The sequence below is a fragment of the Haemaphysalis longicornis genome, unplaced genomic scaffold (genome assembly GCF_048455015.1).
Source record: "Haemaphysalis longicornis isolate Haplotype H1 unplaced genomic scaffold, Haemaphysalis longicornis Haplotype H1 scaffold_1, whole genome shotgun sequence".
NCBI lineage: Eukaryota > Metazoa > Arthropoda > Arachnida > Ixodida > Ixodidae > Haemaphysalis > Haemaphysalis longicornis.
The window spans coordinates 312,206,711-312,220,456 of NW_027526203.1; the positions used below are offsets into that span (position 1 = coordinate 312,206,711).

Consider the following 13,746-nt stretch of genomic DNA (forward strand, 5'->3'; position numbering starts at 1 on the left):
ACGACCTCCAGAATACCGGTCTGGTGCGATAACCACTACGCTACCGGCGGGGCGATTTTCCCATTCACTTTCTGGGGTATTTATGTTAGGTATGTTTGTTTCCTGTGCTTGGGGGTGGTAGCCAGCGCCATTCGGACTAATCGGGGTGAAGGGGACCTTCTTTTTAACCCCCGGGTCGTGACTCGAGTGTCTACGACATGTCCAGAGTGGTCGACCAGCTTTGAACCCTCTTAAGCTCCCTTTGGCAACAAGACTGCCAGAACAGAGGCCCTCGCTATGCATGTAGCGAATCAGAATAGGAAATGAGGGGCTCGTTGAAAATAACACAGAAAATAAGGGTTGGCAGTCGAGAAAACCTCGGAAAGCAAAGGGGAGGATGTGGTAGATCATTGAAACAGATTAAGAATTTGGAAAGAAAGAAAGAAAGTGAAGAAAAAATGCCCGCCAGGTGGGATCCGAACCCACGACCTCCAGAATATATATTAGTCCGAATGGCGCTGGCTACCACCCCCAAGCACAGGAAACAAACATACCTAACATAAATACCCCAGAAAGTGAATGGGAAAATCGCCCCGCCGGTAGCGTAGTGGTTATCCGCACCAGACCGGTATTCTGGAGGTCGTGGGTTCGGATCCCACCTGGCGGGCATTTTTTCTTCACTTTCTTTCTTTCTTTCCAATTCTTATCTGTTTCAATGATCTACCACATCCTCCCCTTTGCTTTCCGAGGTTTTCTCGACTGCCAACCCTTATTTTCTGTGTTATTTTCAACGAGCCCCTCATTTCCTATTCTGATTCGCTACATGCATAGCGAGGGCCTCTGTTCTGGCAGTCTTGTTGCCAAAGGGAGCTTAAGAGGGTTCAAAGCTGGTCGACCACTCTGGACATGTCGTAGACACTCGAGTCACGACCCGGGGGTTAAAAGAAGGTCCCCTTCACCCCGATTAGTCCGAATGGCGCTGGCTACCACCCCAAGCACAGGAAACAAACATACCTAACATAAATACCCCAGAAAGTGAATGGGAAAAACCGCCCCGCCGGTAGCGTAGGTGGTTATCGCACCAGACCGGTATTCTGGAGGTCGTGGGTTCGGATCCCACCTGGCGGGCATTTTTTCTTCACTTTCTTTCTTTCTTTCCAAATTCTTAATCTGTTTCAATGATCTACCACATCCTCCCCTTTGCTTTCCGAGGTTTCTCGACTGCCAACCCTTATTTTCTGTGTTATTTTCAACGAGCCCCTCATTTCCTATTCTGATTCGCTACATGCATAGCGAGGGCCTCTGTTCTGGCAGTCTTGTTGCCAAAGGGAGCTTAAGAGGGTTCAAAGCTGGTCGACCACTCTGGACATGTCGTAGACACTCGAGTCACGACCCGGGGGTTAAAAAGAAGGTCCCCTTCACCCCGATTAGTCCGAATGGCGCTGGCTACCACCCCCAAGCACAGGAAACAAACATACCTAACATAAATACCCCAGAAAGTGAATGGGAAAATCGCCCCGCCGGTAGCGTAGTGGTTATCGCACCAGACCGGTATTCTGGAGGTCGTGGGTTCGGATCCCACCTGGCGGGCATTTTTTCTTCACTTTCTTTCTTTCTTTCCAAATTCTTAATCTGTTTCAATGATCTACCACATCCTCCCCTTTGCTTTCCGAGGTTTTCTCGACTGCCAACCCTTATTTTCTGTGTTATTTTCAACGAGCCCCTCATTTCCTATATATATATATATATATATATATATATATATATATATATCAGGGAAGCAAGGAAAGCAAGTTCTCAGGGCCCTGAGGAAAGGAAGTTCTCTTTGCTGAAACGTAGGCCACAATCGTGCTTTTACCTTGTTCGAAGTTTTTCTTCTCTTGTGTTCTCTACCATCTTCAAAGTTCTACTATATATTATATATATATATATATATATATATATATATATATATATATATATATATATATATATATATATATATATATATATTGTTACCTACAACCAGATAGATTTTAAACTTCGTTGTGAGCGTTATTGCAGTGAAAACGGTGGTGAATTGAAAATGTGTTTATAGAAGCGCACTGTTAGCCCTCATTCACACAGCCGTCACCTTCTCCGTCACGGCACCGTCACGTCAAGAAACCGCGACGGAGACGTAAACGAGTAGCGTTCGTACTGGAGCTCTCCGTCAGATTACAGGGTCGTCTGCCTAGTGATCAGTTTAGCCTAGAAGTGAGCGTTTTTAATCTGTAAAGAAAATGGTTTGTGCTCACTTTTCGCTTTTGTGAATGCCACCCCCAGCCAGAGACGGCAAAGAAGAGTTGTGTCAGACCGTGGGAGGCCTAGTGGAAGGGGACGTTGCAGGTGCGGGTCAAAGGCACCAATGCGTGCGCATGTGGAATCTTCTGGAGACCATTGGGAGATAGCTGTTTCCCGGGCAAGAATGCGGAGGACCCTAGCTGCGTCCGTCCTAGACAATGGGATGAGTACAGTTGTCGCTGTTTGATGCGCCAGCCGGGCGGCAGCGTCCGCACTTTCGTTGCCGACAATGCTTACTCGTACTTAATAGGAATGGCAGCAAGGGCGGAGTGCGAAACGTGCGGCACATCGGAGACGATACGCCACGTTTTATGCGAGTGCCCACGCTACTCGGCTGAAAGAAAAAAGCTGTCGTCAGCGCTGAGGAACCTGGACTCTCGGCGGCCATTTTCGGAGGGAAAGATTCTGTGCCACTGGCCTTCTCAGTCATCCGCTCAGAAGGCGACTAAGGAACTATTACGTTTTCTACGGGCGACGAACTTGAACACTAGGCTATAGACTGAGAGCTTTCAGTGTCAATCACTGTCAGTGCCTCAGTGCTGGGCATACGTGTCTGGTCCAACTTTCCCTCTTTTTTTCCACTCTCTTTTTTGCCCATTTCCCCCTTCCCACGTGCAGGATAGCAAACTAGGCTCTAGCCAGGTTAACTTTCCTGCCTTTCTTCTACATTCTTCCTTCCTTCCTTCACTTTTCGCTAACTTTAGCCGTAAAAATTTGTTTTCTGATTAGCTGGTTTAGCGCGGGGCATGGTCCCGTCACGTTGACGTGACGGAAACGTAGAGCTCGGCCTCCCGTCACCGTCGCACCGTTTTCAGCGAGAAATCGGCCGAAAAACGGCGCCCATGACGGAAGACGGCGACGTGACGGTGAAGTGACGGGGTGAAAAACGGTTGTGGGAATGATGGCTTACACTGCCGAAGTCGTCCCCGTACCGAGCTCCGTCGCCTCCGTGATGTAGTGAACGAGCGACGATCAGAACCTGGCACGACCTGGCGACAGACAATGCACCTAATTTCCCGCATATCAAGTAAATTCTGCGGATACAGCCAACGGGCCTGTCTAACGCGCGAGCGGTGGCAGTCGGCAGAATCACTTATGGAACAGCAGCATACATTCTGTCGCAAAAACATATACGACACCTGAATGTCCTGTACCGTGCAACAATCCGGACAATCACTGGGCTCCCTAAACATACCCGCATTGATGTCCTCGAACAGGCCGCTCAACTGCCGCCACTCACCAGCATAGTGGAGGAAACGCAACTCAGGCACCTAAGGGAAGGGAAGGAGGAGTTACTTGCAGCGCAGGTGGAGATTAGTTAGCCGCCGCCAACAACGGCCATTCGAAGGGTTATGGCCAATCCGCAGTTTCGTATTCCCATGACCGACTGACGTACGTGGGCATCCACTCATAGCTTTGATGCCAAGTGGAGAAGCATCTCGGCGCACTGTGGTGCTGTGCTCTACCGAAGTTCGCGCACCACGTCAACACGCGCACACGCAGTCGATTAGTAACAGCACCTAAGCACTCTTGGCGTTTTCATACCATGCAGTTGAGTAAACCGAGGTCATAAGGTGATAAAAGCTTTTGCTTCTATGCAAATAAATAGGCTCCCCAGTAGCGTGGACGTTAAGGACACAGTCTGGTCTCCCCCCTTGCTCACCCACCCCCGTCCATGGAAATATATGCCACCTTGCTGTCATTCCCTTGACAGTGCCCAGATACATCTTAAGCCCCGTCTGCTTTATAAGTCCCACCCGCACTAAACCAGCTTTCCATGGAAGGGCTGCTCCTGCACGCCAGCCTTTCCTATATGTATACAAGTTCTCAAAAAAGAAAAAGGAAAGGCAAACACCTATATCTACGCGTGCAAGCACTCAAAGCATATATATATATATATATATATATATATATATATATATATATATATATACACACACACATCATGGTTCGTTCTGGGTGGTGAAATTTAGTAGCAGTGTAGCTTATGCGCTGATCCTGTTTTTTTCACGCGAAGCTTGTATTGGCTGACGTGCGCCGTCGGTGGGGGCGTACGCCAAAATGCATTGCGGCAAAGCCAACTTTATCCACGTGCTCTGTCCCCTACTCTTCTCCCTCTCTCCTCTTTCTTCCCTCTCTTTCCCTCTCTCTCCCTATGCTTTGAAATCCCCGCTCCCCTTCCTTGGGCTGGATTGTATGAGGGTGAACTCCACGTCGAGTTCAATATTATCCCAGTTGTTTTCTCTTCCCTCCTTTATTAATGAATCACCACTACCACCACTACCCACCTGAAAAGGGGGGGGGGGGGGGGATTGGCCAGAAATAAAGTGTTGACTGTGGCAACTTTATCCACGTGCTCTTCGAACGCCGCTCTCGCTCGCCGTTCGCAGCTGGCGCGGACGCGCGCGCACAAGTGTCGCGCTATAATATCACGCCACAATGGGAGCCGATCAGCGTCTTCGCTAGCATCACGCCACATCGCAGGTGAGGTCGCTCGCCCTCGCCGGGCAGTTCACCTTCTAGCGCTGCATGGTTAGGGCGGCGCGTGGTTCGTTCCGGGGAAGAGCCGGCAGCCATTGAAGAACGCAATCTGTCCCAGTAATCGCAGAATAATGATTGACAATGACGTATACCAAGCACTTCCGTTCGGGCAAAGCTCAGCGAAATGAAAGGTTTGCGTTTTGGTCGATCGATGGTTTTGCGTTTTCATTTCGGTCATTGGGTTTCAATTTTGGTCGTTTTCGTTTTCACTGAGGGCAAGCTTCGAGTGCGCCCCTGTTTCCGGAGGGAACAGCACCCCTGTTGATTTCGTTATTATAAAACGCCCGTGAAAGCTCTCGCGCTGTGTGACACCTGCTCCGCTCCAGAATCTTAACCCCAATGAATTGCGGCTCACAAACGCAGGCCTCACAAAGCACGAGAAAGGGGATCAAATCATCTTTCTTGGCGCTCAGCGAATGTTCCTTGAGATACAGGAAGGTCATGTTTGTTGGGGTTCTTCTCCCCCTCTAAGGGCCTCATACTTTATGATTCAGACCACTCATAGTTAGTGAAAAAAGGGGTGGCACTACTTTGCCTTGAGTCGGCACTTCGAAAGTTACGAACACAAGTTGCAAGTAAACTTGGACAGTTAGTTGAAGAGGCATTTGTCTAAGGGCTTCCCTCACTCTGTCATGGTTGGTGCAGTCAAAATACCTTTTCAAAAGATAAATGAAGGCAAAAAGAAACCTTCAGAGCATAATACGAAGGTCTCCTCCACGCCGGGTGTTGTGCCTTACGTCCGTAAGGCGCCTCACAATTTGAAAAAGGTGGCCAATAAGTACGGCGTGCCCGTCGTGTTCTCTGCCTCGAACAAGGTAACCGCGACCTATTCGCATTATGGATGGCAACAAGCCGAAAAAGGTCTGCTAAAGGGAAACGGAGGTTCTGTACCAAGTTCTGACGTGGGGCGAGTCCTACATTGCACAGACGGGACGTTGCGTCACTGATCGCTTGAGGGGACACTCTGTACGTCAAGCGAGATGATTGGGATCACTTTCCCGCGCATCGTGGGGCCCGCAGTTGTGAGCCGCAATTATTTGGGGCCAAGACTCAAGGCCAAGCAGGCGCCAGACAGCACGGAAGCTTCGAAAACCGTCTCACATTAACAAGAAGGGGATCAGTGTATTAGCGGCACTTTTAAAAAATTGTGTGACCCTGAACGAGCCTTGTTTAGTTCATTGTTTTGAACGCTTTCGAAGTCAGCTGCAGGAGTTTCTTTCACGCACATATGCTTGGGGGGAGGAGGATGTTTATTCTACAAAATGGCTGGCATCATAAGTAGTCTTTTATCACCTTTGCGCTGCTGCGCGAAATCGCCGTATATAAGTACGTGCTGTATGGGTTTAAAGCACACTAAAAACATCGCGAAGACGAGGACGGAATAAGTGACAAACTAGAGCGCTGTAGAACTACAGCGCTCTAGTTCTTCACTTCTTCCGTCCTCCTCTTTGCGCTGTTTTTACTGTGAATAATGTGTACCCAACTAGCCCAACGTCAAGCCTTATTAAGAGTAAGACTTGGTAAGACTGCCTTGTTAGAATAACACTGACAACACTTATAACTCATACTTCATCCAAATAAACTACATAAATAGGAAATTAGAGAATAGCCTTGTGAACCCCTAGCTTATTTTTCGCACTAGAACCTACGACGTATTATGGGCAGCTGTGCATTTGTCTGCGGCCGGCAAAATCCGACGCAATTTAAACAGGGGTTATAGGCTTGCAGAACGAGCTAGCTTAAAAGTGATGCATATTTTTTTATAGCAGTAAGAATGGTGGGGTAAACAAAGGAAGTTACGAACTCACACGTAAACATAGAAGCACCAGTGCGTACTGCGCGCACTATGCCGGTCATAGCTGCACTGCCGTCCGGCGCGTTGAGCTTACACCGGCCAACTGGTATAAGCGACATTGTCTTCCGTAACAAACATTATTCAAACACATCCGGCCAAAAGCAAGGCGAGGGTGGACAGCGGTTCCGAGCGGTATAGTGGCGCCATCTAGGAGGACTGACAGCAAATAAGGTGTTCCGCCGTTCGCTGCCGCCCTCGTCCGCATTTCCGTTCGCTTAAGTACTTTCCCGGCATACACCATCGCAGATGTCACGAAACAGACGATTAAATGAGAGAATCAAAATTATGGTTTAAAACGTTTAATTTCTTAGTGAAAAAATCACCGTTTTCTGTCGGACAAGCACTAGAGACCATATGAGACACCAAATCTTTCGAACAAAACAACTTGTATGCATGGCCCTTTTAATAAAATTCTGAGTCGGCATTTGTCCTGGGTGTTTTTGTAAGTCTACGTCAAGTTTTCTCGCTGTTATTGTCTTGCCGAGTAGCAACTGCCCAACAGCGGATTTTTTTTTTTACTTGCTGTGTGCTTCTTCCTTTCCTTTCACCTCTCGTAGGGCTGTCAGTCGGTGCCTGTCGCCTGCCTCTCTTGGTTGTTGCTTTTCGAACTACAGTGAATAACTTGGACACCAACACAGTGGGGACGTGGCCTTTCTTGCGAGAGTGATCCAGGGTCCTCCCGGGCGTCCCTACGAGTCTTCGGCCTCTTGTCGGGCCTCTCTGCTCTAACTGGGAGCGTCAGCCACTAGTCTTCAATTATTGCGGCGCGTGACGCGTGCACTAAGGTTGGGAACGCGGATAACTTCGAAACAAAACGCTTTCGTTATAATCATGGTTTACTGCTGATGTATACAATGAGCCTGGCGAAAATGAACTCGCTTCATTCAAATGATATCCTTTATCAAAGTGCCACGCAGTCCTGACCCAAAATGAATGCATTTTAAATCAGATTACTTCAAACGTGTAGATAGCTGGTTAGTCGTCAATGTGTACTCACGTCGCCGCTCACAGCGAGGTGCGACCGTACCCCGTCGTCACCGAAGCGCCTGCACCTTCTTTTCCCTCCACGCGCCGCGTCCCGGTAGGGCGGAGTGTCCTTTCCCGCACCGAGCAAGCGACCATCACCACCGTCACAGAAGTGCCTTCGCCTTCTCATGACCAGGCTGGACAAAACTGTGCACGGAATCGTTGGCGAAGAGGTGGAAGGCGACTTGGAATCATTCGCGATATCTGAAGCAGACACTCCTGTATTCGCCGGAACTACGGATGCAGAAACTATATATTTGGTCCTTGGTGGCCCCAATGAGAAAGCAACGCGCATAGACCAACAACCTCATGAAATATCAACGTTGGTGCAGGCGAAGGAGAGACTCCGTCTGTTGCTGAAAAAAAGTCTAGTGGGCGTGCGGCGACCAGGATATCATGCTGTGCCTGAACAAACCAGTGCAGGTTCTCCTCCCGCCCGGGAGAAACACCCGATAGACCCAGCTTTTGTCATTCTTGTACCTCAGTAACCATTTGTGTCACTGATTGTCTCACACTTACCATTTCTGTAGAATTGTCACGCTTAATTAAGACGCCCTTAATAAGCTTGTAGGATGAAGGCCGACCTATGCAATGTTTTCACCGTCTTGTTGATTTTGTTAAAACGAGGGTTTACTGCACGCGCACGCACGCACACACATGTTCGCGTGTGCGCACGTCCGCAGAGCTACAAAGGCATTGATCCCGCAGGCAGAGTGCGTTTCCTCAAACACACTTCATCACGCCATCGCAGTATCACCCAGACAGAGTCTGCTGCCCCAATGCCGCAGTGCTTTTTACTTACCTTCTTTCATTTCGAGGATGCTATCGAAGCGCAAACATGAGCCTTAAGCTTTGGTTGATACAACCAGAATGGGAAATTCAAGAAACCTTGGTGTCTGAGCCCGCATCGTCACTTGTTCCCGATGCTATCATGGATACGTTTTTTCTGTGCCGCGGAAATGTCATCCCATCGCTGACTTTGGCTTATTCTATTTTCATTTCTCGCGATTCCAGGAACCGGAAAGCACAATTTTTCGGGGGCCCAAATGAAAGCAGTCGCTTTAAGAAACGTCGCGCCTTCGGCAAGGGAGTCAAGGTGCAGTCTCTAAAAATGCTGGGGGTGCGTTTCACCACAGCACACCTGAACAGCCAAGGACGCAAGGAATCGAACTGCATGAATGTTGACGGCCGTAATAGGGTTTGACTAAAATGCAAAAACAAGTTGCCCGAACCCTCTAGTTAGACTCAGTTACAGAATTAATGGCCTTGATTGATTCATTGTGGGGTTTAACGCGCCGACGCAACGCAGGCGATGAGGCGCGCCGTAGTGGAGGGCTCCGGATTAATTTTGACCACCTGGGGATCTTTATCGTGCGCCGAAATCTCGTACACACGGACGTTTTTGCTTTTCGCCTCCATCAGAAAAGCGGCCGCCGCGGCCGGGAATCGAACCCGCGACCTCGTGCTCAGCAGCGCAACGCCTTAGCCACTGAGCCACCGCGGCGGGTCAATTAATGGCCTTAAACACAGGCCCGAGCGCCATGATAGCAGAAAACTGTTAGCCACGTCGTCACGTGCACGCGAGACTATCTGCTTTATACTACTCTCAACCCGCACATTGATTTTTAGTGCTACGAAAGTGTTTGTTCGAACTACCCGCCGCGGTGGCTCAGTGGCTAAGGGGTTGTGCTGCTGAGCACGAGGAAGCGGGTTCGATTCCCGGCCGCGGCGGCCGCTTTTCTGATGCAGGCGAAAAGCAAAAACGCCAGTGTGTACGAGATTTCGGGGCACGTTAAAGATCCCCAGGTGGTCAAAATTAATCCAGAACCCTCCACTACGGCGCGCCTTATCGCCTGTGAAGTGTCGGCGCGTTAAACTCCACAATCAGTCACTGTTTGTTCGGACTCAACATGACTTAATGGGGGCTATTGCTTGCTTGCTTGCTTGCCCTGCGCGTTCCTCTGCATCCGCAACCAACCAACTTCTCTTTCTCTTGCTGGCTTCCTCGGTCGAAGGGTTTTCATTATCGCATTTCATGCCCCCGAGTACTATGGCAGTCACACTTAGTGTGAATACGGGAGCGCGTGGCGCGAGCTACTGGTAGAACATCCTAACGGCGCCGCGTGGAAACAGCGCGCATGCGCGAAGCGGGGACAAGGAAAGTACAGATCTCGTCGCGCGCATCGCGTCATCAGGCGGCAGCGCGTCGTCTGCTACTTGCGAGTTGCTGCTGCTCAAGAAGCAGTCGACGTTGACAGCGGCTGCCACGAACGGCGAAAATAAATACTGGGGTGCTGAAAAAAAAAAAGCTAATAGATTGCTTTTACGTGCAAACAGCAAACAAAACTGTTGATGCAGGGAAGCGAGAACGAATCGCGGTCTTTTCCTATGACGCGCATCGTCATTTTGCAGCCATGAATACACAGATTAAGAAGCAAACTAGGAGCTACTGTTATTGACAACATTGCACAAAATGCACGAAGACACAAAAAAAATTGGGCCCATATCGCCGCGAGGGGGACTCGAGTAAATGCGTCGCATAGGGGGTGGGTGTATTGCGTTAACGTTTAGTGTTTGGGGAGCTGGTGGTAGTGAATGCGTTGTATCAGCAGCTTCTTGACGTAGTTTGAATGAGTCAAGGATATAAGGCGCGTTCGTAGCCTTTCATTCTGTGTCGGTTTTGTGGCGCAGTGGGAAGAGCACCATGTACCTCGCGTTCCGCCCACAGGTAGTGAATGCGTTGTATCAGCAGCTTCTTGACGTAGTTTGAATGAGTCAAGGATATAAGGCGCGTTCGTAGCCTTCCAGTCTGTGTCGGCTTTGTGGCGCAGTGGGTAGAGCACCATGTACCTTGCGTTCCGCCCGCAGGGTCGTGGGATCGAAACCAGGCGCCGGTAAGTATTATTTTTTTATATAGTGTAGTGGGATGGGTGCGGACCTGCGCCTCGCCGGCTGGCTGCGGACAACGCCGAGGGACGACGGGTGACAGTGCGAGTTAAAGAAATGCTCTGCATTTAAAATAAGGAACAGAAGCATCGCAAGGCCGAGACACGCTTTTCTGGTTTCAAACAAGACTCGTAATCAGCTGAGATTCGCCCTTATTTACGCCCACACAGATGTAACTTCTGTAGATTGCGACGCCGGCGCAGACAATGCGCGTGGTGGTCGCGCATCGCCAGGCTGGTCGAGCATTAAAAACATTCCACAGCTTGGAGTGACGGTTCATGCTGGGGATCTTCACGGCTGCAGAATGTCGGTGCGTCGGTGCGCGTCGTAGAAAAAGACCGCGATGCGTTCTTGCTTCCCTGCACCAACCGTTTTTCTTTTTCTTTTTCAGAAACTTTTTTTTCCGGAGCCGCAGTATTAATTTTTGCCGTTCACGGCGGCCACTGGAAACGTCGGCTGCTTCCTGAGCGGCGGCAGCTCGCAAGTAGCAGACGACGCGCCGCCGCCGGATCACGCGATGCGCGCGACGAGATCTGTCCTCTCCTTTCCCCCTCAACGCGTATGCGCGCTGTTTCCATGAAGCACCGTTGGGATGCTCTAGTAGTAGCTCGCGTCATGCGCTCCCGTGTTCCCACTAAGATTGACCGCCATAGTACTTTTGGTGAACACGCATACACGCCCGTATGCGCGCGCACAGGCACGCACGCAACGTCGAGTTACTTTTTCTGGCCAGTTTTATTGACTTTAAGAATGCCCCGCCAGGCAAGTATCCTCGCACGTGGAAGGCAGCGGACATGGCTGCGGCTCGCACCGCTCGGCTCTAGTGGACGGCGGTGGATGACAGGTGCTTGCGGAGCTTGGCGCAAGTGGGGAAAGCCATCTTGCAGATGGCGCACTTGAACGGCTTCTTCCCGGTGTGCAGGCGCATGTGGGTCGTCAAGCTGCCAGTGGCGGTGTAGCTCTTCTCGCACACGGGGCACGAGAACGGCTTGTGTCCCGCGTGCCTCCTCCGGTGCACCCGGAGGTCGGACCGGTACCAGAACAACTTGGGGCAGAGGTTGCACCGGTAGTGCCGCGCCGTAGGGTCGTGCATCTTGGTGTGCTTGCGCAGAGAGTTCAGGCATTTGTACGACTTCCCGCACACCACGCACTCGTAGCGCTCGTCGGGCTCGTGCACCCTCACGTGAATCTTCAGATGTTGAGGCGAAGGAAACATCATTGGGCAGTGGAGGCAGCAGTACGATGCCGCATCCTTGTGCGACGAAGCGTGCATCGCCAGGTGCAGCTTGGACGCAAAAGTTTTGCCGCAAGTAGCGCACCTGTTTGCAGAATGCGGGTCGTCCTGGGACGAACTACCCGGCTCATCTGGAGCGTTTTCGGCAGCGCCGCGGGAAGGCGTGTCCGCCAGTTGCCCTCCCCACGGTGAGTCCACGTACACCGGAACTTCGTAGCTGCCTGGGTCCACGAAGACGACGGAGCACTCGGTTGGCTCGCTCATGCTGCCGGCGGTAACCCAAACGTCTCACGAACTCTTTAAGAACACGACCAGGACCTCGTCGGGAGTCTGGACGGCGATAGTTCACAACCTGCGCGGATGACAGAGTGACGTAGCCTTGAAGTTGAGACACATAGAGCACCCAAAGGAAGATCCCCCCCTCCCCCCCCCCCCCCCCCTTACAAGGGCTGCGAGATATCGTTTGGCGCGTGAGGCTGTAGTGATACTAGATTTCTATTGGCGGGAAACCATGAATGCCCGACTGGGCAGAATAGCCTCTGTACGTAGCAGCGAAACGGCTCCTAAAATGAGCGATGCCGCAAGTAGAAGAAAAGCAAAGTAATTGAGTTGAGAAGAAAACAAGGAAAATTCTGAACTGAATGGGAGCCGAACCGCGGGCCTCCGGAATGCAAGTAGAGCACATCTCCTCGATACCTCTGCGGATCCATGACTCCAGCTGACTAAAGGCGGCGTAGAGAATGCATTGTGGCCGCCGACTTAAAAGGTTCATTCCACTCTGTGAAGAAGGACGAAATATGTTGGACGGGCGCCTTCCGAGGAGCGCACGAAACATAACTCGTTAATTTGTCGTTTGCGATTGAGCACAATTCCTAGTTACTTGTGTCAATGAAGCTTAGATGGACTAGAGTTTTGTTCTAGGGGACAAGCAAGGGGTGGTACCTTTCCCGAAGCGCATGTATCAGCCGGGAATGCCACAGTATTTTCGACATCACTGTGAACTAGGTAATTATGAAAAGCAGATGAAACTCGGCGTTATGTTACAGTCGTATTAGCGGCTAGCTGTCATATAATTCGTTTCGGGTAGTTTCGATAAAAAAAAATAGTTACAGCTGTTTTCTGTAACCATATACTCCCTCCGTGAATGGTCATGTATTGACAAGAGACGGTAATTCCGTAAGGTTTACAGCTTCTCTGTGGCATCAGTCATTACGACCAATAAATAAGACTCGGCGTAATGATAAAGTCGTCTTAGCGGTCAATTTCAGTTTCATCACTTTTTCCAAGATGACTACATTAGATTAAGGGCTACATACCATTTGCGAAAAAATAGAGACAGGGAAGTAACTTTATCGTGTGACAGCCAGTCATCCTATTTGATTACAGGCTGTCACACAATAAAGTTAATTCCGCACACAATAATTTACATACAATATTTACATAATTTGGATACATTAATTTACATAGATTGCAATAATTTCCACACACAATAAGCGCCGTGTCTTGTGAAAGTGTTGATTTTTCTTCCTGTGTCCGTCTCTGGTATCATAACAAGCGGAACTTACCTTCAAGAGCATGTTACACCAACGTGTCCGACATCAAGCTTTACTGAAATAATTTCCCACAATCAAAGTGGCCGAATGACGTGGCCGAGCTTTCAATTTGAGTCAAAAGGGAATCTGCGCTGGGACATTGAGCAATGCATAACCCCTTGCTCGCCTCGCGTGCCGTCCCTGCGCACATGCATTTTTAAGTCAAATAATATGTTGGGCTTCGTCATTCGCCCAATTTGCACGCTTAGTCCCTTCAATTACATTAATTTATTCTCACTCTCGGGAGCATC

At 50.0% G+C, this 13,746-nt stretch overlaps 1 protein-coding gene across 1 annotated transcript; it reads right to left on the reverse strand.

Moving 5' to 3' along the window:
- Positions 1–11,448: 11,448 nt before the first annotated feature.
- On the reverse strand, positions 11,449–12,249 carry LOC144170262 (uncharacterized). The gene has a single exon (XM_077699947.1). The coding sequence runs from the start codon at positions 12,165–12,167 to the stop codon at positions 11,490–11,492; it is 678 nt and encodes a 225-aa protein (XP_077556073.1). The 5' UTR covers positions 12,168–12,249; the 3' UTR covers positions 11,449–11,489.
- Positions 12,250–13,746: the final 1,497 nt, after the last annotated feature.